Below are 27,804 nucleotides of genomic sequence, written 5' to 3'. Positions count from 1 at the left end.
TTATCCAGACCGAGTCAGGAAGCCTCCTGAGAGACTAACTTATAATTAATTAATACAGCAATGTATATTATTTTGCATATAACATGTAATTAATAATTACTTAAAATATGATGTACTAGTTAGTTAGAAGGGGAGGAATTGTGGTGTATGTGCCTTTAAGAGCAATTGTGGTGTATGTGCCTTTAAGAGCCCCAGGTGTGCGTAATGCCGGTAATTGCCACTTGGGCTATATAAGCCTGTGTATTGTGTATATCCTTTAGAACCCCCCCAGACTTGCTTAGTAAATACCTATGAACCAACTCCTGTCTTCATCTACACACGGACACTACAATCCCCACTGACACCTGGGAATCCCTGGCCCAAGACCGCACAAAGTGGAGGAGAAGCATTCGGGAAGGAGCCGAACACCTCGAGTCTCTTTGCCGGGAGCAAGCGGAAGCCAAGCGCAGGCAGCGCAAGGAGCGCACGTCAACCCAAGCACCCCACCCACCCGCCCCTTCAACCATCATCTGCCCCACCTGTGACAGAGACTGTAGGTCCCGCATTGGACTCATCGGTCACCTGAGAACTCATTTTTAGTGTGGAAGCAAGTCATCCTCGGTCCCGAGAGACTGCTTAAGAAGAAGACACCTAGTAATCAGAGCTAGTGAGGTCGTGGGTTCGATTCCCAGTCTGTACTGAGCGAGCTGATCTCAGGGACAGCATTAGGGCGCTACAATTGGTCTCAGCCCTCCTCGGATCATCCAGGATTCTCACTCCCAATTCCTAGCCAGTGACCCCTGCTGAAAAGTCCGGGCAGGCGGAGATTGGTGCAAACCGGCTGCGCGGGGATGCATGAAGAATGGCCTGTTGAGTGCGGGGCAGGAAGGAGGCAGCCCATGGAATGCTTCCCCGACGGGAAAGGAGGAGATGGAATTGGAGAGGAAAGCTAATTGAGACGTGTTGAAGGGCCTGTTGTGTGGTTTCTGAGGGGGGGAGGTGACACGATTCGTGGCTGGGACAGTGAGGGAGAGCAAGCTCTGACAAATCCAGGAATAGCCAATGTTGACATAGAGGTGATAAATGCTTACATTTTTACCTGACATTATAATCTTAATTTGCTGTCAGTCCGTGACTCAGTGGGTGGCACTCTCACCTCTGTGGGTTCATAGTCCCACTCCAGAGACTTGAGCATAAAATCTAGGCTGACACTGAGGGAGTGCTGCGGTGTCAGAGATGCCGTCTTTCGATGAGCCATTAAACCGAGGCCGCGTCTGCTCTCTCAGGTGGACGTAAAAGATCCCACGGCACTATTTTGAAGAAGAGCAGGGGATTTATCCCCAGTGTGCTGGCTGATATTTATCCCTCAACCAACCTCACTAAAAAACAAATGATCACATTGCTGTTAGTGGGAGCTTGCTGTTCGCAAATTGGCTGCTGTGTTTCCTACATTACAACAGTGACTACACTTCAAAAGTACTTCATTGGCTGTAAAGCGCTTTGGGACGTCCTGAGGCTGTGAAAGGCGCTATAGAAAATGCAAGTCTTTCTTTCTTTTAATTTGTGAATAAACTTTCAATGAAAAGAGACAATTTTTAGTGACAGATCGGTGACACAATGGCCACAGTCTGAGGCTGAACCGACTGTTTGCAACCTCGGCAGCCGATCTGACCCTGTGCTGAGCTTCTGACCCCATATCCTCTCCATCAGGTCTGAGATGAGGAGAGATTTCTTCACTCAGAGGGTGGTGAATCTTTGGAATCCTCTACCCCAGAGGGCTGTGGAGGCTCAGTCATTGAGTATATTCAAGACAGAGATCGATAGATTTTTGAATATTAAAGGAATCGAGGGATATGGGGATAGTGCAGGAAACTGGAGATGTGGTAGAAGATCAGCCATGATCTTATTGAATGGCGGAGCAGGCTCGAGGGGCCAAATGGCCGACTCCTGCTCCTATTTCTTATGTTCTTATGTTCTTATTACTAAGATCGCCTACTTCCAACTCTGTAACATCGCCAGTCTCCACCCCTGCCTCAGCCCATCACCTGCTGTCACCCTCATCCATGCCTTTGTTACTTTCAGACTGGACTATTCCAATGCTGTCCTGGCCGGCCTCCCGCCGTGCAACCTTTGTAAACGTGAGCTCATCCAAAACTCTGTTGCCCTGTGTCCTAACTCGCACCAAGTCCCGTTCACCCATCACCCCTGTGCTCGCTGACCTACATTGGCTGCGCTCCGACAATGCATCGATTTTAAAATTCTCCTCGTGTTCAAATCGCTCCATGGCTTTGTCCCTCCCTATCCCTGTAATCTCCTCTAGCCCTACAACCCTCCAAGATCGCTGCGCTCCACCAATTCTGGCCTCTTGAACATCCCCGATTTCCTTTGCCCCACCATTGGCGACCGTGCCTTCAGCTGCCTGGGCCCTAAGCTCTGGAATTCCCTCCCTAAACCTCTCCGCCTCGCTACCTCTCTCTCCTCCTTTAAGATGCTCCTTAAAACCCACCTCTTTGATCAAGTTTTTTGTCATCTGCCGTAATGTCTCCTTTTGTGGCTCGGTGTCAATTTTTGTCTGATAATCGCTCCTGTGAAGCACCCTGGGATGTTTTACTACGTTAAAGGTGCTATATGAATGCAAAGAAAGACTTGCATTTCTATAGCGCCTTTCACGACCTCAGGATGTCTCAAAGCGCTTTACAGTCAATGAAGTACCTTTGAAGTGCAGTCACTGTTGTAATGTAGGAAACACGGCAACCAATTTGCGCACAGCAAGCGCCCACAAACAGCAATGTGATAATGACCAGATCATCTGTTTTTGTTATATTGGTTGAGGGATAAATATTGTCCAGGACACCGGGGATAACTCCCCTGCTCTTCTTCGAAATAGTGCCACGGGATCTTTTACGTCCACCTGAGAGAGCAGACGGGGCCTCGGTTTAACGTCTCATCCGAAAGACGGCACCTCGGACAGTGCAGCACTCCCTCAGCACTGCACTGGAGTGTCAGCCTGGATTTTGTGCTCAAGTCTCTGGAGTGGGACTTGAACCCACGACCTTCGGACTCAGAGGCGAGTTGTTGATGTTACAGAGTCACCAATTATGTCATTGTGGACTTCTGTTTACAAGCTGGACTTTACCCTTTACCAAGGCAACGAGGCCCCTTTAAAACAGGGAATAGCAAAATAAACAGGTGCATACCGGATCGGAGAACCATCTGTTGGGAATGTTGGGTCTCTGTTGATCAGTGCAGACGACTTTCCTCATGTCCTCAAAGCTGGGGTCAGTGGGAACCATGTCATAAAATGGAGGTTTGTACTCTTCTGTGATTCCTGTATTCAATGCAAGGAACAATCAGAGTGGCTTCAAACGTCTCCTGAAAACTGATCTCCGCGCTCATCCTGTGAATAATTAGCTGCATCAGTAATGTTCAGCAAACCCGCCAGTCATGAATTCAATAGCAGGTCACCTCATTAAATGCAGTTACCCTCACAAGAGCACTTATAAAAAGACTTGAATTTCTCCAGCGCCTTTTACCACCTCAGGACGCCCCAAAGCGCTTCACAGCCAATGAAGCACTTTTTTTTGGATGTGCAGTCAACTGTTGTAATGTGGGAAACGCGGCAGCCAGCGTGCGCACAGCAAGATCCCACAAACAGCTTTGAGATAATGACACAATAATCTGTTTTCGTGATGTTGGTTGAGGGATAAATATTGGCCAGAACACCAGGAAGAACTCCCCTGCTCTTCTTCGAAATAGTGCCCATGGGATCTTTTACATCCACCTGAGGGGGCAGACGGGGGCCTTGGTTTAACGTCTCATCTGAAAGACAACACCTCCGGCAGTGCAGCACTCCCTCAGCACTGCACTGGAGTGTCAGCCTGGATTTTGTGCTCAAGTCTCTGGAGTGGGACTTGAACCCACAACCTTCTGACTTGGAGGTGAGAGTGCCACTCACTGAGCCACGGCTGAAACCCTTGCTGATCTACCACAGCCCCTGTCATTATGTTCCCTCATATCCCAGCCTCTCTGTGAAACACAGCTCTCACTGAGCTCCTCTGTGCTGTGTGACCTGCTCGCCTGCCAAGAGGTTGCTTGTCTCAGGTGATGGCACCTTCTACCTCTGAGTCAGAAGGGGGTGAGTTTTTGAGCTCCCATTCCAGGACTGGAACCCACATAATCTAGGCCGACTTTCCAGTGCAGCGCAGAGAGAGTGCTGCATTGGCAGAGGTGCCGTCATTCAGTTGATAGGTTGAACTGAGGCCCTGTCTGCTTGGTTCAGATTGGTGCTAAAAACATCTCATGGCACTATCTGTAGAAGATCAGAGAGTTCTCGTGGTGTCCTAGTCAACATTCCTCCTTCGAGCAAGACAACATATTAGAGTCATAGAGTTATACAGCACAGAAAGAGGCCCTTCGGCCCATCGTGTCCGCGCCAGCCATCAAGCCCTATCTATTCTAATCCCATTTTCCAGCACTTGGTCCGTAGCCTTGTATGCTATCAAGTGCTCATCTAAATGCTTCTTGAATGTTGAGGGTTCCTGCCTCTACCACCCTTTCAGGCAGTGAGTTCCAGATTCCAACCACCCTCTGGGTGAAAAAGTTTTCCCTCTAAACCTCCTGCCCCTTACCTTGAAACTATGCCCCCTGGTCAATTCCCTCTGTTTTGGGACCTTGCAAAATGGCTGCCACCAATATCCACAGCGTCGTACGCAAAGTGCGTTGAGTTGTTTCTGATAAGACGCTGTTTAAACGCAAGGGCTTTTTTTGGTTTTATTCCTCAGGTTGAACAGCAGCAGTGGTTCTAGAAGTGCCCGCCGTGTTTCTGGCCTGGAGGGAAGGACAATCAAAGCCAGAGTTCCTGCTCTTAACTGCTGGCCGAGACCAGGATCCGGCCGAGCAGCGACGCCCCCACGCTTGACTATCCACTCGAGCGAGTTACTGGAGGGCCGGCGGCACCTGCGGAACCTTAGCCCAGCGACGAATCAACACCTTCGGGAGAGGAGGGTGGAGAAAACTGGAAGGGAGTCTAGGACTAGGGGGCAGAGTCTAATAATTAGATTCAGACCTTTCAGGAGTGAAATTAGGAAACACTTCGACACACAAAGGGTGGTAGAAGTTTAGAACTCTCTTGATGCTAGATCAATTGTTAATTTAAAATCTGAGATTGATAGATTTTTGTTAACCAAAGGTATTAAGGGATATGGGGCAAAGGCGGGTAGATGGAGTTAGGTCGCAGATCAGCCATGATCTCACTGAAGGGTGGAGCAGGCTCGAGGGGCTGAATGGCCTCCTCCTGTTACTAGGTTCATAGGGAAGAGGAGAAGCCATATTACCCGTCTCGAACAAAAACCCAACCAAAAACTCATTAAAAACACTCACAGATTCCTAGGAACCAAGTATTGACAGAAAAATTCTTCACAAGGGAATTCTATCAGGAAACTATCTCTCTATGTTTGGCCTCCCGTTTCCAAAAGAATTTCTTTGGTTCTACATTCAGCCTGATAAGCAGTTGCAGCTTCAATACCCGCCCAACAACTTACTGTATGGGCTCGCACATGAATGGCAACTTGGATGAGGGACCAGAGTCATACGTCCTCATTTTCCGGGGACAGTCCCCAGATAAGGTACTGTGTCGCCAGGCAAAGAGTGTCCCTGGTTCACAAAACTCGTCCCCGAAGTGTACCCCTGGGCAGTGAGTGTCCCCCCTGGGCAGTGAGTGTCCCCCCTGGGCAGTGAGTGTCCCCCCCTGGGCAGTGAGTGTCCCCCCCAGGGCAGTGAGTGTCCCCCCCTGGGCAGTGACTGTACCCCCCTGGGCAGTGACTGTACCCCCCTGGGCAGTGACTGTACCCCCCTGGGCAGTGACTGTACCCCCCTGGGCAGTGAGTGTCCCCCCTGGGCAGTGAGTGTCCCCCCCCCCCGGGCAGTGAGTGTCCCCCCTGGGCAGTGAGTGTCCCCCCCCCGGGGCAGTGAGTGTCCCCCCTGGGCAGTGAGTGTCCCCCCCGGGGCAGTGAGTGTCCCCCCCCGGGGCAGTGAGTGTCCCCCCTGGGCAGTGAGTGTCCCCCCAGGGCAGTGAGTGTCCCCCCCTGGGCAGTGAGTGTCCCCTGGGCAGTGAGTGTCCCCCCCGGGGCAGTGAGTGTCCCCCCAGGGCAGTGAGTGTCCCCCCCCGGGCAGTGAGTGTCCCCCCTGGGGCAGTGAGTGTCCCCCCAGGGCAGTGAGTGTCCCCCCCTGGGCAGTGAGTGTCCCCCCCCCCCGGGCAGTGAGTGTCCCCCCAGGGCAGTGAGTGTCCCCCCCCGGGCAGTGAGTGTCCCCCCAGGGCAGTGAGTGTCCCCCCCCGGGCAGTGAGTGTCCCCCCCAGGGCAGTGAGTGTCCCCCCCCGGGCAGTGAGTGTCCCCCCCCCGGGGCAGTGAGTGTCCCCCCCCCCCCGGGCAGTGAGTGTCCCCCCTGGGCAGTGAGTGTCCCCCCCGGGCAGTGAGTGTCCCCCCCCCCCCCCCCCCGGGGCAGTGAGTGTCCCCCTGGGCAGTGAGTGTCCCCCCCCCGGGCAGTGAGTGTCCCCCCCCGGGCAGTGAGTGTCCCCCCCCCGGGCAGTGAGTGTCCCCCCCCGGGCAGTGAGTGTCCCCCCCCCGGGCAGTGAGTGTCCCCCCCCCGGGCAGTGAGTGTCCCCCCCCGGGCAGTGAGTGTCCCCCCCCGCCGCCCCGGGGCAGTGAGTGTCCCCCCCCCCCCCCCCGGGCAGTGAGTGTCCCCCTGGGCAGTGAGTGTCCCCCCCCGGGCAGTGAGTGTCCCCCCAGGGCAGTGAGTGTCCCCCCCCGGGCAGTGAGTGTCCCCCCCAGGGCAGTGAGTGTCCCCCCCCGGGCAGTGAGTGTCCCCCCCCCGGGGCAGTGAGTGTCCCCCCCCCCCCGGGCAGTGAGTGTCCCCCCTGGGCAGTGAGTGTCCCCCCCGGGCAGTGAGTGTCCCCCCCCCCCCCCCCCAGGGCAGTGAGTGTCCCCCTGGGCAGTGAGTGTCCCCCCCCCGGGCAGTGAGTGTCCCCCCCCCGGGCAGTGAGTGTCCCCCCCCGGGCAGTGAGTGTCCCCCCCCCGGGCAGTGAGTGTCCCCCCCCCGGGCAGTGAGTGTCCCCCCCCGGGCAGTGAGTGTCCCCCCCCGCCGCCCCGGGGCAGTGAGTGTCCACCCCCCCCCCGGGCAGTGAGTGTCCCCCTGGGCAGTGAGTGTCCCCCCCCGGGCAGTGAGTGTCCCCCCCGCCCCCCCCGGGCAGTGAGTGTCCCCCTGGGCAGTGAGTGTACCCCCGGGCAGTGAGTGTACCCCTGGGCAGTGAGTGTACCCCCCCTGGGCAGTGAGTGTCCCCCCCCGGGCAGTGAGTGTACCCCCTGGGCAGTGAGTGTCCCCCCCCTGGGCAGTGAGTGTACCCCTGGGCAGTGAGTGTCCCCCCCCGGGCAGTGAGTGTACCCCCTGGGCAGTGAGTGTCCCCCCCCTGGGCAGTGAGTGTACCCCTGGGCAGTGAGTGTCCCCCCCCGGGCAGTGAGTGTCCCCCCTGGGCAGTGAGTGTCCCCCCCTGGGCAGTGAGTGTCCCCCCCGGGCAGTGAGTGTCCCCCCTGGGCAGTGAGTGTCCCCCCTGGGAAGTGAGTGTCCCCCCCGGGGCAGTGAGTGAACCCCCCGGGCAGTGAGTGTCCCCCCTGGGCAGTGAGTGTCCCCCCCGGGGCAGTGAGTGTCCCCCCTGGGCAGTGAGTGTCCCCCCTGGGCAGTGAGTGTCCCCCCTGGGCAGTGAGTGTCCCCCCTGGGCAGTGAGTGTCCCCCCCTGGGCAGTGAGTGTCCCCCCTGGGAAGTGAGTGTCCCCCCCGGGGCAGTGAGTGTCCCCCCCTGGGCAGTGAGTGTCCCCCCCTGGGCAGTGAGTGTCCCCCCTGGGCAGTGAGTGTCCCCCCCTGGGCAGTGAGTGTCCCCCCTGGGAAGTGAGTGTCCCCCCCGGGGCAGTGAGTGTCCCCCCCTGGGCAGTGAGTGTCCCCCCCGGGGCAGTGAGTGTCCCCCCCTGGGCAGTGAGTGTCCCCCCCGGGCAGTGAGTGTCCCCCCTGGGCAGTGAGTGTCCCCCCTGGGCAGTGAGTGTCCCCCCCTGGGCAGTGAGTGTCCCCCCTGGGCAGTGAGTGTCCCCCCCTGGGCAGTGAGTGTCCCCCCTGGGCAGTGAGTGTCCCCCCTGGGCAGTGAGTGTCCCCCCCTGGGCAGTGAGTGTCCCCCCTGGGCAGTGAGTGTCCCCCCCTGGGCAGTGAGTGTCCCCCCCGGGGCAGTGAGTGTCCCCCCTGGGCAGTGAGTGTCCCCCCCTGGGCAGTGAGTGACCCCCCCCGGGCAGTGAGTGTCCCCCCCGGGGCAGTGAGTGTCCCCCCCTGGGCAGTGAGTGTCCCCCCCCCGGGGTAGTGAGTGTCCCCCCCGGGCAGTGAGTGTCCCCCCCAGGGCAGTGAGTGTCCCCCCTGGGCAGTGAGTGTCCCCCCTGGGCAGTGAGTGTCCCCCCCGGGCAGTGAGTGTCCCCCCCCCCCCCCCCCGGGGCAGTGAGTGTCCCCCTGGGCAGTGAGTGTCCCCCCCCCGGGCAGTGAGTGTCCCCCCCCCGGGCAGTGAGTGTCCCCCCCCGGGCAGTGAGTGTCCCCCCCCCCGGGCAGTGAGTGTCCCCCCCCGGGCAGTGAGTGTCCCCCCCCGGGCAGTGAGTGTCCCCCCCCCGGGCAGTGAGTGTCCCCCCCCGGGCAGTGAGTGTCCCCCCCCGCCGCCCCGGGGCAGTGAGTGTCCCCCCCCCCCCCGGGCAGTGAGTGTCCCCCTGGGCAGTGAGTGTCCCCCCCCGGGCAGTGAGTGTCCCCCCCGCCCCCCCCGGGCAGTGAGTGTCCCCCTGGGCAGTGAGTGTACCCCCGGGCAGTGAGTGTACCCCTGGGCAGTGAGTGTACCCCCCCTGGGCAGTGAGTGTCCCCCCCCGGGCAGTGAGTGTACCCCCTGGGCAGTGAGTGTCCCCCCCCTGGGCAGTGAGTGTACCCCTGGGCAGTGAGTGTCCCCCCCCGGGCAGTGAGTGTCCCCCCTGGGCAGTGAGTGTCCCCCCCTGGGCAGTGAGTGTCCCCCCCGGGCAGTGAGTGTCCCCCCTGGGCAGTGAGTGTCCCCCCTGGGAAGTGAGTGTCCCCCCCGGGGCAGTGAGTGAACCCCCCGGGCAGTGAGTGTCCCCCCTGGGCAGTGAGTGTCCCCCCCGGGGCAGTGAGTGTCCCCCCTGGGCAGTGAGTGACCCCCCCGGGCAGTGAGTGTCCCCCCTGTGCAGTGAGTGTCCCCCCCTGGGCAGTGAGTGTCCCCCCCTGGGCAGTGAGTGTCCCCCCCGGGGCAGTGAGTGTCCCCCCTGGGCAGTGAGTGTCCCCCCCTGGGCAGTGAGTGTCCCCCCCTGGGCAGTGAGTGTCCCCCCTGGGCAGTGAGTGTCCCCCCTGGGCAGTGAGTGTCCCCCCCTGGGCAGTGAGTGTCCCCCCCGGGGCAGTGAGTGTCCCCCCGGGGCAGTGAATGTCCCCCCCGGGGCAGTGAATGTCCCCCCCTGGGCAGTGAGTGTCCCCCCCTGGGCAGTGAGTGTCCCCCCCTGGGCAGTGAATGTCCCCCCCTGGGCAGTGAGTGTCCCCCCCTGGGCAGTGAGTGTCCCCCCCTGTGCAGTGAGTGTCCCCCCCGGGCAGTGAGTGTCCCCCCCGGGCAGTGAGTGTCCCCCCCGGGCAGTGAGTGTCCCCCCCGGGCAGTGAGTGTCCCCCCTGGGCAGTGAGTGTCCCCCCTGGGCAGTGAGTGTCCCCCCTGGGCAGTGAGTGTCCCCCCTGGGCAGTGAGTGTCCCCCCCTGGGCAGTGAGTGTCCCCCCCTGGGCAGTGAGTGTCCCCCCTGGGCAGTGAGTGTCCCCCCCTGGGCAGTGAGTGTCCCCCCTGGGCAGTGAGTGTCCCCCCCGGGCAGTGAGTGTCCCCCCCGGGCAGTGAGTGTCCCCCCCGGGCAGTGAGTGTCCCCCCTGGGCAGTGAGTGTCCCCTGGGCAGTGAGTGTCCCCCCTGGGCAGTGAGTGTCCCCCCCGGGGCAGTGAGTGTCCCCCCCGGGGCAGTGAGTGTCCCCCCCGGGGCAGTGAGTGTCCCCCCCGGGGCAGTGAGTGTCCCCCCTGGGCAGTGAGTGTCCCCCCTGGGCAGTGAGTGTCCCCCCTGGGCAGTGAGTGTCCCCCCTGGGCAGTGAGTGTCCCCCCTGGGCAGTGAGTGTCCCCACTGGGCAGTGAGTGTACCCCCTGGGCATTGAGTGTACCCCCAGGGCAGTGAGTTTACCCGCTGGGCAGTGAGTGTCCCCCCCTGGGCAGTGAGTGTACCCCCAGGGCAGTGAGTTTACCCGCTGGGCAGTGAGTGTCCCCCCTGGGCAGTGAGTGTCCCCCTGTGCAGTGAGTGTCCCCCCCGGGCAGTGAGTGTCCCCCCCGGGCAGTGAGTGTCCCCCCCGGGCAGTGAGTGTCCCCCTGTGCAGTGAGTGTCCCCCCTGTGCAGTGAGTGTCCCCCTGTGCAGTGAGTGTCCCCCCTGTGCAGTGAGTGTCCCCCCCTGGGCAGTGAGTGTCCCCCCCTGGGCAGTGAGTGTCCCCCCCTGGGCAGTGAGTGTCCCCCTGTGCAGTGAGTGTCCCCCCTGTGCAGTGAGTGTCCCCCCTGTGCAGTGAGTGTCCCCCTGTGCAGTGAGTGTCCCCCCTGGGCAGTGAGTGTCCCCCCTGGGCAGTGAGTGTCCCCCCCGGGCAGTGAGTGTACCCTCCTGGGCAGTGAGTGTACCCCCTGGGCTGTCAGTTTGTGGCTCTAAGGTTAAATTGAACAACAACTTGTACAACGGCCAGAGAGACCCACTGCACATGTGTGACCGGGCGGTCTTTCTCTGCCCGGGCTGGTTGTTCTCTGAGTTTCCGGTCGGGCTGGTGCTGCTGGACTGTCGTGCTGGAAGTACCTGGGAGCACGGCAACCGGAGCGGGTGAGGCAGTGACTGCGGGATAGGGCCCGGGCACAGTCACCGGGGGAAGGAGAGTGACTGCTTACCCTAGACACTGTGAGGTGGGAGGGGGGGGTCAGGTGTGACCTCAGTCACTGAAAGAAAGAAGAAAGAAAGACTCACATTTCTATAGCGCCTTTCACAACCACCGGACGTCTCAAAGTGCTTTACAGCCAATTAAGTACTTTTTGGAGTGTAGTCACTGTTGTAATGTGGGAAACATGGCAGCCAATTTGCGCACAGCAAGCTCCCACAAACAGCAATGTGATAATGACCAGATCACCTGTTTTTGTTTTGTTGATTGAGGGATAAATATTGGCCCCAGGACACCGGGGAGAACTCCCCTGCTCAGAGAGCAGACGGGGCCTCGGTTTAACGTCTCATCCGAAAGACGGCATCTCCGACAGTGCAGCACTGCCTCAGCACTGCACTGGGAGTGTCAGCCTAGCTTTATGTGCTCAAGTCTCTGGAGTGTGACTTGAACCCACAACCTTCTGACCCTGAGGCGAGTGGGAGGGGTCAGGTGTGACCTCAGTCACGGGGTGGCGGGTGGGGTGGTCGGTGGGCCAGGTGTCTGAATGCGCTTCAATAGTGCGACGTCACACCTGCGGTAATTATATGCACATTTGTTCTGCATTTGTAGTGTTTATCTGCAACTGTTAAATTATAGGCTGCTAAAAAATTTTGCCTCGCCACACTGTGCTACCTACGTTTTCCGTCCTGGCCACTTTGCTGTGCTCCCACCCTGTGTGTGGAGTGGGTCTTTGGCGTAGCGGTAGCATCCCCGCCGCTGGGCCAGAAGGCGTAGGGTTTCGAACCCCGCTCCAGACAGTCCCGGCAAGTGGAGTCGGAGCTCTGGCTCTAAATCCTGGGTTGACATCCAGCGGGATACTTGCGTCCGTGGGTGTGGGTGGCCCCCCCCTCGTATGGGTTGTGGGAGCCCGTAAAACCCTCCCGCCATAGGACTAACCACCCTAATGGCTGGTACGAAGATGGTTACGGTCCCCGAAGGAGCGTTAATCATGGCCAGAAATCCTTCCACCACTTCATGCAGTTCCCCAAAGGGAACAGTGTGAAGACACGTACGACGACGACCCTGTGTGTCCCCGGATTCGGTTTAGAAAATATGGTCACCCTATACTAGCACCACACGTATGGAGAACATACGAAGGGGTTTGCTTGCTTCCTTCTTCTATATGGTAGGTGCCCACCTGTGTCTGGCCTGAGACTTAAACCCCCAGTGTCACTTATACCAGGGCTGATCCAGGTCTAGTAATTCCTTAGATTCTCCTCCCAAGACAAAGCAATTGGATTTCAGGCCTTCACCCGGGATGTAGAGTTGGCGTGACACACCTAACAAAACACCTTGCTTCATCTCTGACCTTTGCCCCTTGCACTGTTGCCCTCGGTAACACATCCAAGCCAGTTCCCTCGACGATTTCATCATCGCTTGCTGTTTGAAATGAATTATTAAACAACAACAACTTGCATTGATATAGCACCTTTAAGGATTAAAACGTCCCAAGGTGCTTCACAGGAGCGTTATCAAACAAAATTTGACACCGAGCCACAGAAGGAGATATTGGGACATTGGTCAACAAGATACGTTTTAAGGAGTGTCTTAAAGGAGGAGAGAGAGGCGGAGAGGTTTAGGGAGGGAATTCCAGAGCTCAGGGCCCAGGCAGCTGAACGCAAATCAGCACAAAGATAAGCCAAAGGCTGTTAAAGATATTCCTGCAGTCTTTTTGGCAGCAGGCTCCCTTGCGCGACATTTTCCGGAGGCCTTTACCAAAAGCTAAGCAAAGAGCGCCCCCTAATGGCTGGGTTGGCAAACGCACTGCTCCGTGTGGAACTGAGCCATACACGGTGATTACAGATCCAATCTCTGGGAGTTAGCTTCTCTGCAGTGAGGGCAGCAGGAGGGGGTTGAGGCCGGGGCAGGGAGGGGAGTGGGGGGGTGGCTGCTGCCATAGGTCTCAGTGCTCTTTGCCTTGGGTAGGGGAGAATTCAGTTGAGGGTTCCTGCTCCCGATCGCTATCTGAGTGTCTCTCTGCAGGAGACTGCGTCTGTGAGAATGTCAGGTGAAGACTTGACTCTATATGCACAATATTCTGGCTTTCTGATTTGCATAACAGGTACAATTGATCTTTCTACGCTCTCACACTGAGTGTAACAGCTTTAGTGAGCATTATTTTCAAAAGTAATAATGAATTGTTGAAGTGTGAAAGTGTAACCTTTTCCCCCCCCTCCAAAATAAGCTTTCTTGATGGTTTGAACAAATATAGACAAACACGGTCTAGCTAGAAGAGTTTTGTGCAGTAGTTACGATCGGTTGCATGAAAGGGCGGTGGAAGCAGATTCAATGGTAACTTTTAAAAGGGAACTGGAGAAATTCTTGACGAGGAAAAATTTGAGGGCTGCCCATGTCCTAACTCGCACCAAGTCCCGTTCGCCCATCACCCCTGTGCTCGCTGACCTACATTGGCTCCCGGTTAAGCAGCGCCTCGATTTCAAAATTCTCATCCTTTTGTTCAAATCCCTCCATGGCCTCGCCCCTCCCTATCTCTGTAATCTCCTCCAGCCCCACAACCCCCTCGATTTTAAAATTCTCCTCGTGTTCAAATCGCTCCATGGCTTCGTCCCTCCCTATCCCTGTAATCTCCTCTAGCCCTACAACCCTCCAAGATCGCTGCGCTCCTCCAATTCTGCCCTCTTGAACATCCCCGATTTCCTTTGCCCCACCATTGGTGGCCGAGCCTTCAGCTGCCTGGGCCCTAAGCTCTGGAATTCCCTCCCTAAACCTCTTTCTTCCTTTAAGACGCTCCTTAAAACCTGCTTCGTTGACCAAGCTTTTGGTCACCTGCCATAATGGGCCAGAAATTGGTGAACGGGGCTTGCAGCCCCGTTTCTGCACTTACCCCGCGCTACTGCCGATCAGCTCCAGGGACGCCTGGAATTGGTGTTTCCAGAAGAAGAATCCCGGGCAGCGTATGACGTCACGCCGCCCAGGCGTGCAGCCAGCGCGAAGCCAGGAGCGTGCAGTGCAAGTGAGACACGCCCCTTGAGGTCTCAGTTTCACTGGACACGCCCCCAATGTTTCTGTCAACTGCTAAGCATTTTTACATGCAAAGCAGCAGTTTAAATAGGTTTTTGGAAGTTTTTTGAAGATTTTGGTAACTTTTATAAACTTTTTTAAATGTTTACATTATTTTGAGTAATCTGAAGTAGTTTTAAACAGAATTAAAGCAATTTAAAGACTTTTAAAAGCCCTAAAAGAATTTTTTAAATTCCATTTATTTATTTAGCAATGTCGTCGTCATACGTGTCTTCACACTGTTCCCTTTGGGGAACTGTATGAAGTGGTGGAAGGATTTATGGCCATGATTAACGCTCATTCCGTGACCATAACCATCTTTGAACCAGGCATTAGGGCGGTTAGTCCTATGGCGGGAGGGTTTTACGGGCTCCCACAAGCTATACAAGGAGGGGGGGCCACCCACACCCACGGACGCAAATATCCCACTGGATGTCAACCCAGAATTTAGAGCCGGAGCTCCGACTCCACTTGCCGGGACTGTCTGGAGCGGGGTTCGAAACCCTACCCTGATCTGGCCCAGCGGCGGGGATCCTACCGCTATGACAAAGGCCCAATCCGATTAGCAACGTGAAATGGCAGCATAGGGCTCCAGTCACGGGGAGGGAAAAGGCACAGGAAACATATGGGTGTCACCTTTTGTGCGGAGTGGGCCTTTTGCGTAGCAGTAAGCATCCCCGCCGCTGGGCCAGAAGGAGTAGGGTTTTGAACCCCACTCCAGACAGTCCCGGCAAGTGGAGTCGGAGTTCCAACTTTAAATTCTGGGTGGACATCCAGCGGGATACTTGCGTCCGTGGGTGTTGGTGGCCCCCCCCCCCTCAGATGGGTTGTGGGAGCCCGTAAAACCCTCCCGCCATAGGACTAACCACCCTAATGGCTGGTTCAAAGATGGTTACGGTCACGGAATGAGCGTTAATCACGGCCATAAATCCTTCCACCACTTCATACAGTTCCCCAAAGGGAACAGTGTGAGGATACGTACGATGATGACCTCTTGCGCAATGCACCTCCTTGGACCCTCAGTCGCAGATGCGAGGGGGCAAGTCGTGCAATTGTTAAATTTTTCATTTTAATGACATGTAAAATGTTGGCCCAGTAATTCCCTTCCAACTGCGCGAGTACAGTCGGGGTACTTACGCATCTGGCCGGATGAAATGCCGGTTTTCAGCATGCACAGTGCTTTTGGGGAAAACCGGCATTTCCTGTCCTCTGAACGAAGGGGTTCAGAGGCAGAACGCGTGCGACTGCACAGGCAGCGCGTGCGCAGTATAATTCGCCGCTTTCATTACTGCTTTCAGTGAGGTCAAGTCCTTACAACTTACACATGAAAAAAGCATGGGTACAGTTGCTCCAGAGGCTGCGGAGGAAGATATTTCTTATCATGGAGCTTCTGAAAGTATGTATGTCTGTATATATTCCTTTGCGTGTTATGTATATATTCCTTTACTTATGTGTATGAATGTATTATTTAATTATGACTTTCAGAGAAAGTAACTTATTGGAAAATCATAATTAAAAACATACATTCATACACATTAGTAAAGGAATATAAAACATACATACATATACGTAAAGGAATATATGTGGACATACATACATAACTCATTCTCACATTCCATTCACACAGCCACAATTGCTCCTTCTACCTACCGTTCTGAAAACCCTTTTAAAAAAAAAAAAAAAAAATTTAACTTTAAAACTTACTTAAAATTTCTTAAAATAACTTCCCTCCCTTTCCCAAACAAAAATATTGCATTTCAGAAGCTCCACGATAAAATGTTTCTTCCTCCGCAGCCAATGAACCACTTTACACTTGCTTTTTTCAAGTGTAACTTCTGAGTACTTACCCTCACGGATTTCATGAATGAAATCTATGAAGTTCACTGCGCAAGCGCTGCCCGTGCAGTCGCACGCGCTCGAGGTCTGGAAATGCCGGCGTTCCCCGCATGCGCTGTTCATGCTGAACGCCGGCATTTCCAACGGCCAGATGCTTGAGTACCCCGAGCGCACTCACGCCTTTGGCCGCGAATTTCTGGCCCAATATCTCTATTATGTGGCTCGGTGTCAAATTTTTTGTCTTTTAATACTCCTGTGAAGTACCTTGGGACGTTTTACTACATTAAAGGCGCTATATAAATACAAGTTGATGTTATGGGGAAAGAGCGGGGGAGTGGGACTAATTGGATCGCTCTTTCAAAGAGCCGGCACAGGCACGATGGGCCGAATGGCCTCCGTCTGTACTGTACTATGATTCCATGATTCTACTATAAAGTCGTGTCATAAGGCACTCCTTCAGATAGATCATTTCAGTCTAATGCACTTATAAATGTCCCCTGCTCTCTTTACAGGAGCCAGTCCACCAACGTGAATCAGAGCAGCGCTGAGTGAACACTCCTCACGCTAAGAATCGGGCATTTTGAGATTGATAGGAGTGAGGGGCATGAGGGAGTGTGGGATGTTATGTGGCACAGCAGTGAAGGGAGGGCAGACGAGGGTGAGGGGTGCTTCTCAGGGGTGCTGCTGGTGCAGGGCGGTGAGCCGTCACGCTGGTTGTCCCCCTTGCTCGCATTCGTTAGAGCTGGACTGCTCAACCTTTCCGCCATGGCTCAGTGGGTAACACCCTCGCTTCTGAGTCAGAAGGTCGTGGGTTCAAGTCCCACTCCAGAGACTTGAGCACAAAAATCCAGGCCGACACTCCAATGCAGTGCTGAGGGAGTGCTGCACCGTCGAAGGTGCCGTCTTTCGGATGAGACGTTAAACTGAGGCACCGTCTGCTCTCTCAGGTGAACCTAAATAATCCTATGGCACTATTTCGAAGAAGAGTAGGGGAGTTCTCCCCGGTGTCCCAGCCAATATTTGCCCCTCAAACAACATCACTAAAACAGATCATCTGGTCATGATCACATTGCTGTTTGTGGGAGCTTCCTGTGCGCACATTGGCTGCCGCGTTTCCTACATTACAACAGTGACTACACTTCAAAGGAACTTCATTGGCTGTAAAGCGCTTTGGGACATCCTGAGGTCGTGAAAGACGCTGTAGAAATGCAAGTCTTTTTTTTCTTTCATTCCAACAAAGGCAGATTGAACGCGTGGACTGTGTGCAGCCGTCTCCTGACTGTATATGAACATACGAATTAGGAGCAGGAGTAGGCCACTCGGCCCCTCGAGCCTGCTCCGCCATTCAATAAGATCATGGCTGATCTGATTACTCCACATTCCCACCTACTCCCGATAACCTTTCACCCCCTTGCTTACCAAGAACCTATCTACCTCTGCCTTAAAAATATTCAAAGACTCTGCTTCTACCGACCGCCCTCTGAGGAAGAGAGTTCCAAAGACTCACGACCCTCTGAGAAAAAAATTCTCCTCATCTCTGTCTTAAATGGGCGACCCCTTATTTTTAAACAGTGACCCCTAGTTCTAGATTCTCCCACAAGAGGAAACATCCTCTCCACATCCACCCTGTTAAGACCCCTCAGGATCTTATATGTTTCAATCAAGTCACCTCTTACTCTTCTAAACTCCAGCGGATACAAGCCTCGCCTGTCCAACCTTTCCTCATAAGACAACCCGCCCATTCCAGGATTAGTCTGGTAAACCTTCTCTGAACTGCTTCCAACGCATTTACATCCTTCCTTAAACAAGGAGACCAATACTGTACACAGTGCTCCAGATGTGGTCTCACCAATGCCCTGTATAACTGAAGCATAACCTCCCTACTTTTGTATTCAATTCCCCTCGCAATAAACGATGACATTCTATTAGTTTTCCTGATTACTTGCTGCACCTGCATACTAACCTTTTGTGATTCATGCACTAGGACACCCAGACCCCTCTGCATCTCAGAGCTCTGCAATCTCTCACCATTTAGATAATATGCTTCTTTATTCTTCCTGCCAAGGTACTGGAAAGATGAGCGATCGGTTATCTGGTATGGAGTTTGCAACACTAATAACAAGCCGTAGCATGGAGCCCATCAAAGAAAGTTAACGGGCCTCTGATTCGGGAAAGCTCACAGGTTGAGTGGACCTCCTCTGACGAGGCCCTCCAGCAGCGGCCTCGCAGGAGAAGCTGAGTGTCGGAGAAGTGTGACCAAACGTTAGCTTGGGAGAGGTCCCTTTAATTCCGTCACCAGTCACGAGGAGCTTCATTCCTGTCCTAAGCTAAACTTGATAGAAATGTTGCAAGTCTCATCGGTTGTCCGCAAAGCTTTCGAACAAAGACAAGGCCGTCCAGATTGTTTAGTTTAAGTGCGTGACAGCCAGTTATTTTCGAATGTGGTTGACAGTCATTCAAATCCAGGAAGTCCCTGTAACTGTCTTTGAGGATATTTAACGAGCTGCAGCTGCTTAAATCTGAGTCAGATTGGAACTTCCAAGAGATATAGTTCGGAATAGCACAGCTCCCACGGTAGAAAGAAAAGACTTGCATTTCTATGGCGTCTTTCACGACCTCAGGATGTCCCAAAGCGCTTTACAGCCAATGAAGTACTTTTTGGAGTGTAGTCACTGTTGTAATGTAGGAAACGTGGCAGCCAATTTGCGCACAGCAAGCTCCCACAAACAGCAAGTGATAGTGAGCAGATCATCTGTTTTAGTGACGTTGATTGAGGGATAAATATTGCCCAGGACACCAGGGAGAACTCCCCTGCTCTTCTTCGAAATAGTGCCGTGGGATCTTTTACGTCCACCTGAGAGGGCAGACGGGGCCTCGGTTTAACGTCTCATCTGAAAGACGGCACCTCTGACAGTGCAGCACTCCCTCAGCACTGCACTGGAGTGTCAGCCTGGATTTTGTGCACAAGTCCCTGGAGTGGGACTTGAACCCACAACCTTCTGACTCAGAGGCGAGGGTGCTGCCCACTGAGCCAGGGCTGATGAGACATAAGCCAAGAAGAAAAGAAACACTCTGTATTCCCTAAGCTCTGGAATGCCCTCCCTAAACCTCTCCGCCTCTCTACCTCTCTCTCCTCCTTTAAGATGCTCCTTAAAACCGACCTCTTTGAGCAAGCTTTTGGTCACCGGCCCCAATATCTCATGTGGCTCGGTGTCAAGTTTAGTTTGATAACGCTCCTATGAAGGGCCTTGGGACGTTGAAGGTGCTATATAAATGCAAGTTGTTGTTATAAAAGAAAAAGAAAGACTTGCATTTCTATAGCGCCTTTCACGACCACCGGACGTCCCAAAGTGCTTTACAGCTAACGAAGTACTTTTGGAGTGCAGTCACTGTTGTAATGTGGGAAACGTGGCAGCCAATTTGCGCACAGCAAGCTCCCACAAACAGCAATGTGATAATGACCAGATCATCTGTTTTAGGGCTATAGGTTGAGGGATAGATATTGGCCCCAGGACACCGGGGCGAACTCCCCTGCTCTTCTTTGATATAGCGCCGTGGGAGCTTTTACATCCACCCGAGAGAGCAGACGGGGCCTCGGTTTAACGTCTCATCCAAAGGACGGCACCTCCGACAGTGCAGCACTCCCTCAGCACTGCACTGGACTGTCAGCCTAGATTTTATGCTCAAGTCCCTGGAGTGGGATATCTTTTTATTTATAAAAGAATAGCTTAGAATTTAGATTCCCTTTAAAGGAGCCAGATAAAAGGATTTCTACATATGTTATATTACTGTTATTTATTCGCTTGTTCATCTTTTATTAAATAAATCCACTTAATAGGTTAAACTTAAAATGAGGCCCAATGTTGTGATGCTCTATAATTCTTGCAGCTACAATAACTAACAGGAAGGTTATTCTGTTAGCTATCTTGGGGTATCAGGGCCAGTGAAGATATTCTCAAAGCGATTGGGAGTTGGGGCTCATCGATGGAAGTGATCTAAGATACAGGAGCCAACGAATCTAGGGTTCAAAGGGCAGAAAAGACCCAAAAATGTAGCAGTAAGTACATCAGGAAAGGCCGACACTTCAGTGCAGTACCGAGGGAGTGCCGCATTGTTGGCGGCACCGTGTTTTGGGTGAGACATCTGCCTGTTCAGCTGGGCGTAAAAGATCCCATGGTGCTATTCAAAGAAGAGCAGGGGAGTTCTCCTCGGTGTCCTGGGCCAATATTCTCATCTCAACCAACATCGCTAAAAAAAAACCCAGATTATCTGGTCACTTTCTCTCATTGCTGTTTGTGGGAGCTTGCTGTGCGCAAATTGGCTGCCGGTTTGTCTACCTCACAGTGACTCCACTTCACAATGACTTCACTGGCTGGGAAGCGCTTTGGGACATCCTGAGGGTGTGAAAGGTTCTTTCTTCTACCACTCAGTGACGCAGAGGTGTGCATGGCCCACAATATATTTGTATCTTACTGCTTTAAGAAGGCATTCCATCCTGAAACCATAGTAGCACCTCTTCCTTTTCCATTCCCAATAGGTGAGGATGAAGCACCAGGACCTCGCGGTCGTTCCACCACCTGAGCAGTTCACTACAGGTTGCAGCACCCACTCCACCTGCTTCAAGCGCCAAGCGCCCCAGAGCATTTTGTGACTTTGAGGGAGGAAGTTCAAGTGAAGTGTCAATCAAAAGCGGCAAGGAGCATGTGGAAGTGGTAGCTGAAGAACAGAAAGCAGCCAGAGGTCCCCCCCGTCGTATGGGTCAGGGATTGATACTCCACCGAGCCGGCCTTCAGAAGGGAGTTGACCGATGAGCAAAGGGTCTTCATGACATTGGCGCGTCAGCCATGGCTCGGTGGGTAGCGCGCTCATTCCTCTGAGTCTAGAAGATCGTGGGTTCAAGTCCAACTCAAGAGACCTGAGCACATAATCTAGGCTGACACTCCTGTGCCATACTGAGAGGGCACTGCACTGTCGGAGGTGCCGTCGTTTGGATGTTAAACTGAGGCCCTGCCTGCCTTCTCGGGTGAACATAAAAGATCCCATGGCACTACTGGAAGAAGAGCAGGGGAGTTCTCCCCGGTGTCCTGGCCAATATTTATCCCTCAACCAACATCACTAAAACAGATTATTCGGTCATTATCACATTGCTGTTTGCGGGAGCTTGCTGTGCGCAAATTGGCTGCCGCATTTCCTACATTACAACAGTGACTACACTCCAAAAAGTACTTCATTGGCTGTAAAGTGTTTTGGATGACCTGATGTCGTAAAAGATGCTATATAAATGCAAGTTCTTTCCTTTTTCAGACTGCGCTGAACACCCCACAGAGGTTGTTGGAGAATGTGCAGCATCTCCAACCTCTCAGCAGTAATGGAGGAGGGATTTGCACCACCACCAGTGCAGCCTGGAGCACCTGGCAACTTCACGGCCACCTACAGGGGTCTTCTCTCGGGCAGAGGGACCAAGCCCAAACTACTTGGCTCTCTCATGGACACCATGACTGAGGCTATTGAGACCTTAGGTTCCATCTTGGAGGAGTGTGTCGGGACCCTCTGCTGTTGTTTGACAGGCTGGGGGATCAGCTCGACAGCCTCTTGACGTCAGGCTTTCACACTCCTCAGTGGTGTCCTGTGGCTTCTCTTATGCCGATCGCAGATCATCCTGCTGGAGGACCCCACCTCTGGGAAATGACAGCAGAAGGGACAGATAAGGCAGCTCCCTCTGCTGTCCCAGGACCTCAGAGGCTAGCCCGGGTCTCATAAGAACATAAGAAATAGGAGCAGGAGTCGGCCATTTGGCCCCTCGAGCCTGCTCCGCTATTCAATAAGATCATGGCTGATCTTCTACCTCAACTCCACTTTCCTGCACTATCCCCATATCCCATGATTCCTTTAGTATCCAAAAATCTATCGATCTCTGTCTTGAATATACTCAACGTCTGAGCCTCCACAGCCCTCTGGGGTAGAGAATTCCAAAGATTCACCACCCTCTGAGTGAAGAAATTTCTCCTCATCTCAGTCCTAAATGGCCGACCCCTTATTCTGAGACTGTGATCCCTGGTTCTGGACTCCCCAGCCAGGGGAAACGTCCTCCCTGCATCGACCCTGTCAACCCCTGTAAGAATTTTGTATGTTTCAATGAGATCACCTCTCATTCTTCTAAACTCTAGAGAATATAGGCCTAGTCTACTCAATCTCTCCTCATAGGACAATCCCCCCATCCCAGGAACCAGTCTGGTGAACCTTCATTGCACTCCCTCTATGGCAAGTATATCTTTCCTTAGGTAAGGAGACCAAAGCAGCCCTGTCTATCTCAACCTTCAAAACATTCGGGCCTCAGGGCTGCTTCCAGGATATAGGGCAATCAACTTTACATAATGACGTTTCTGTGGTCAGACCCCACTTAAACATTAGTTGAATGGAAGTCCTTTCCACTCATGTTGGCAATGGGCTTGATGTGAGGAACACCTGGGGGGAAAATTGGGTGCGGCCCATTTTGGGGTGCTAACGTCGCCGGGGCGCTTTAGCACCCTGAAAATGTTAGCGCCCCTCCCCCGTAAATTCAGTGGTAGCGCCCCAAGAAGGAGGTGGAACGCTACTGGAAGCGCTCCCACTCCTTCTTGGGGTGCTACTGCTCAATGTCACGGCACTACGTGCACCTGATTAAAGGGGAGGGGCCTAGCGCTGTGCGGACCCCCAGGGAGCGGGGTGCCGTGAAAACAGCCCGGCACTCAAGAGGAGCTGAGCGATCGCGGCCGGCACCCCACATACAAATGGGAAAAGTGGGCAGGTGCTGGCAGTTGGCACAAATAAAAATGGCCACCCGACACCTGCCCTTGAAGCAGCGCCGCCACCCGCTGCAACCGCTACAAAACCGCCCCCTGGTCCTGTCGGTCCCATCGCCTCGCGATAGTTCGGGGGGCGCTAGGGAAGTTTGTGGCCAGAGCACAAACGGTGCGCTGCGCACGGCGATGATGTCATCATCGCCAGCACAGCGGAGTGGGGCACTACCGGCTACCGCCGCCGCTAACCTCCTGCTGAATTTCACGGGAGGCGTTAGCGGCGCCGCGCCCAGGCGCAAGGGCGTTCGCGCCCCGCGCTACCGAGAGGCGCAAAGCAACCCAATTTCTCCCCCTTGATGTCCACAGGAGTGCCCTCCACTATGCTCTGAACTCTTGATAATCCAGCCATCTGGTAAACGTGCTGGGCCTTGTCAAGTTGATGCTTCCTTTCCCTTTAAAACATTGCACCTGCCACTTGCTTGATGCATCTCTGGGTCTGGACTGGCTGACCTGGCAGATGGTCCCTGCGGTGGCTGACAACAGTCCAGTGGCAGAAAAGCCTAATGCTGCCGTCACTTTTGCAGCAACTACAAGAGGAATCCTTGTTGTGGAAGTTGTCTGCGGGTCAGCCTGGGGCAGATGTCATAGCACAGTGACAGCCTGAGCTTGTGAAGCGGAGGTGGCAATTAGGTGACCATTGGATCTCCTCTGACATTGCATAGACTGTACAGCACAGAAACAGGCCTTTCGGCCTAACTGGTCCGTGTCGGTGTTTATGCTCCACACGAGCCTCCTCCCACCCCTCTTCATCTCACCCCATCAACATATCCTTCTATTCCTCTCTCCCTCATCTAGCTTCCCCATAAATGTATCTCTGCTCTTCACCTCAACCACTCCCTGTGGTAGCGAGTTCCACATTCTCACCACTCTCTGGGTAAAGAGGTTTCTCCTGAATTCCCTATTGGATTTATTAGTGACGATCTTATATTGATGGCCCCTAGTTCTGGTCTCCTCCACAAGTGGAAACATCTTCTCTACGTCTACCCTATCGAACCCTTTCATAATTTTAAAGACCTCTGCTAGGACACCCCTCAGCTTTCTCTTTTCCAGAGCAAGGAGCCCCCGCCTGTTCAATCTTTCCCAGGTAGGAGTGTTAGGGCCTGTAAATATGGCTCCTGAGGTAATGACAGACACAACAGCTCAGGTGCTGTCCCATCTGCGTTCAGTGCTTCCTTATCTAAATTGTGGGATAATAGGAACCCCCCAAAGGAATTGCTATCCTTGTCACAAAGGGGGTGATTTTCATTCAGAAGTCGGGAAGGAGGCGGGACTACAACTTTCGGGGTTGTAGTCCCGCCTCCATCGCGATGCGGCCAATCCACGTGATTTTAACTTGATTGACCCTGTTGAGTCCGCCCAGCGGGCTCAGCAGGCCAATTAAGGGCCACCCGGCAACAGGTGACGTCACAGATTGACATTTCATCTGTCAAGAGCTTTTGACAGATGAAATATCAGTGTTTCACAGCTGTTTGAAGCTGTCAAACACTGACAGTCTTACTTCTCACCTGAGTCCTTCTCCACAGACTCAGTTAGAAATCTCACCGGCACTGAAAGCTGCAGGCTGTCACTTTTGACAGATCGCAGCCATTCTGCTTTCTGTGCCGGTTAGATGAGGGACTCCCCGAACCTAAAGGAAGGAAGGCTGAAAAAGTAAGAAAATGTACGTAAAACTTCTTTACACACTTTAGACACACCAAACACACTTACCATTGCACTCATGCACCCATCACTCACCTGAACACCGACATCTCGACCCCCCCAAGTCCTTCAACCCGACGGCCCGCCTCACTAACTTGGCGTGGTTTGGAGCCGTCGGGAATCCCACAGTTCAAGCTTAAAAATAGGGATTAGGCTAAAAACTGCCTGTTAATAGGCAGTTAATTGGCACTAATCCCTTCCCGCTTCGGGTAGGCGGGTCCCAGTGCGGGGCGGGTACCCGCCTCCTTTGAAACTGGCATGGAGGCGGGTTGGGGGCGGGATGGGGTCGGGACCCCCGATTTTGGGAATTTAACCCCCCGCACGCCTCCAATCCCGACTCCACGGGTCAATGAAAATCGAGGCCTTAGTCTGCAAAGGCTAAGCTGCAGCTGCCAGTATCACAAAATAACGCACTGAGCAGAATGCAGTAAAAAAATAACCGTTAAAAAAGCCTATAAAAAGAGGCGCAGAGTACAAAAGCAAGGATGTTATGCTAAACATTTATAAAAGACTGGTTAGGCCACATCTAGAGTACTGTGGCCAATTCTGGGCATCACACTTTAGGAAGGATGACAAGCCCTTGGAGAGGGGGTTCACGAGAATGGTACGAATGATGAGGGGCTTCAGTGATGTGGAGAGACTGGAGAAGCTGGGATTGTTCTCCTTAGAGCAGAGAAGGTTAAGGGGAGATTTAATAGAGGTGTTCAAAATCATGAGAGGTTTAGACACAGTAGATAGGGAGAAACTGTTTCCACTGGCAAGAGATCACGTAATGAGAGAACACAGGTTTAAGGTCATTGGCAAAGGAACCATAGGAAAGATGAATGCGTGGCTAAAGGGATGGTGCAGGGGGGAGGGCTTTAGTTTCCTGGATCACTGGGTCTGCTTCTGGGACAGGTGGGACTTGTACAAGTTGGACGGTTTACACCTGAACCAGAGGGGAACCAATATCCTTGCGGGGAGGTTTGCTAGCACTGTTGGGGGGGGTTTAAACTAACTTGGCAGGGGGATGGGATATAGAGTGGAGCTATAGTAGGGGGTGATTTACAGCCAAATACAGAGGAAAAAACAAGTCAGCTGGGAAGGCAGAGCAAATATGTGAAGGCAAAAGGGAATATGGCAGGGCTGGAAGGCATATATTTTAATGCAAGGAGTCTTGCAAATAAGGTGGATGAACTGAAGTTGTTGTTGAACACATGGGAGTACGATATTGTTGCTATCACGGAGACATGGTTGAGGGAGGGTCAGGACTGGCAGCTCAATATTCCGGGGTATAGAATCTTCAGGCGAGACAGAGGGGGGTGTAAAAGGGGAGGGGGTGTTGCAATATTAATTAGGGAGTCAATTATGCTGTAAGGAGGGACGATATATTAGCGGGTTCCTCTAATGAGGCCATATGGGTAGAACTTAAAAACAAAAAGGGGGCAAGCACTTTGCTGGGAGTGTACTATAGGCCCCCAAACAGTCAGGGGGAGATAGAGGAACAGATATGTAGGCAAATCTCAGAGAAGTGCAAAAATAATAGGGTAATAATAGTGGGGGATTTCAACTTCCCCAATATAAATTGGGATAGTCAGAGTGTGAAAGGCTTAGAGGGTGCAGAATTCTTAAAGTGCATCCAGGAGAGCTTTTTGAGCCAACATGTAGAAAGTCCTACAAGAGAGGGGGCGGTACTGGACCTAATTCTGGGGAATGTAGCCGGGCAAGTGGTGGAAGTATCAGTAGGAGAGCATTTTGGCGACAGTGACCATAATTCGGTGAGATTTAAGGTGGTCATGGAAAAAGACAAAGACGGCCTGGAAATAAGGGTTCTAAATTGGGGGAAGGCCGAGTTTAATATGATAAGGCAGGATCTGGCCAAAGTGGACTGGGAGCAGCTACTTATAGGAAAATCCACATCAAAGCAGTGGGAGACTTTCAGAAGGGAAATAGAGAGAGTACAACGCCAACATGTTCCTGTAAAGGTCAAGGGTGGGACCAACAAGCAAAGGGAACCTTGGATGACAAGGGATATACAAAAATGCATTAGAAATAAAAGGGGGGCTTTTGGCAGTTACAAAAGACTAAAGACGGAAGAAGCCCTAGAGGAGTATAAAAAGTGCAGGGGCATACTTAAAAAAGAAATTAGGAGGGCGAGGAGGGGCCATGAAATAACACTGGCGAGCAAAATAAAGGAAAATCCTAAGATGTTTTATAAGTATATTAAGGGCACGAGGATAACCAGGGAAAGGGTAGGGCCCATTAGGGACCAAAGTGGCAATCTGTGTGTAGAGCCAGATGATGTAGGCGGGGTTTTAAATGAATTTTTTGCATCTGTGTTCACTATGGAGAAAGACGATGCAGACATAGAAATCGGGCAAGGGGACTGTGACATACTTGAACATATTAGCATCGAGAGGGAGGAGGTGCTAGCGGTTTTAGCAGGCCAAAAGGTGGATAAATCCCCAGGCCCGGATGAGATGTATCCCAGGCTGCTGTGGGAGGCAAAGGAGGAGATTGCAGGGGCTCTGACACAAATTTTCAGAACCTCTCTGGCCACAGGGGATGTACCAGAGGACTGGAGAACAGCTAATGTAGTACCATTATACAAGAAGGGTAGCAGGGATAAACCAGGGAATTACAGGCCAGTGAGCCTAACATCTGTGGTAGGGAAATTATTGGAAAAAATTCTGAGGGACAAAATTAGTCTCCACTTGGAGAGGCAAGGATTAATCGGGGACAGTCAGCATGGCTTTGTCAAGGGTAAATCATGTCTGACAAATCTGATTGAATTTTTCGAGGGGGTGACTAGGGGGGTGGATGAGGGAAATGCTGTGGATGTGGTATACATGGACTTCAGTAAGGCTTTTGACAAAGTCCCGCATAGGAGACTGGTCAAGAAGGTAAGAGCCCATGGGATCCAGGGTGCCTTGGCACGTTGGATCCTAAACTGGCTGAGTGGCAGGAGGCAGAGGGTGATGGTCGAAGGTTGCTTTTGTGATTGGAAGCCTGTGTCCAGTGGGGTACCTCAGGGATCTGTGCTGGGTCCCTTGTTGTTTGTGATCTACATAAATGATTTGGATGAGAATGTGAAAGGTATGATCAGTAAGTTCGCAGATGACACGAAAATTGGTGGGGTGGTAAATTGCGAGGAGGAAAGCCTCAGGCTACAGGACGATATAAACGGGTTGGTCAGATGGGCGGAAAAGTGGCAAATGGAATTTAACCCTGAAAAGTGCGAGGTGATGCATTTTGGACGGACAAATAAGGCAAGGGAATACACAATGAGTGGTAGGACCCTAGGAAGTACAGAGGGTCAGAGGGACCTTGGTGTACATGTACATAGATCCCTGAAGGCAGCGGAACAGGTAGATAAGGTGGTTAAAAAGGCATATGGGATACTTGCCTTCAT

General features: G+C 53.4%; 1 protein-coding gene across 4 annotated transcripts in view; it reads right to left on the bottom strand.

Moving 5' to 3' along the window:
- LOC147096985 (activin receptor type-1-like) overlaps nt 1-27,804 on the bottom strand; it is a 184,864-nt gene that overhangs the window by 11,123 nt on the left and 145,937 nt on the right. For all 4 annotated transcript variants that reach the window (XM_085972694.1, XM_085972691.1, XM_085972693.1 and 1 more), the window contains one exon: nt 3,177-3,307. In XM_085972694.1, coding sequence (XP_085828820.1) covers nt 3,177-3,307 — 131 coding nt within the window. The remainder of the gene's footprint in view (nt 1-3,176; nt 3,308-27,804) is intronic.

This window comes from Somniosus microcephalus, chromosome 33 (assembly GCF_052327205.1).
Source record: "Somniosus microcephalus isolate GS21.2 chromosome 33, FLI_Smic_1.0, whole genome shotgun sequence".
NCBI lineage: Eukaryota > Metazoa > Chordata > Chondrichthyes > Squaliformes > Somniosidae > Somniosus > Somniosus microcephalus.
Note: the sequence above shows the minus strand (reverse complement) of the source record. Positions and strands in the feature narration are given on the sequence as shown.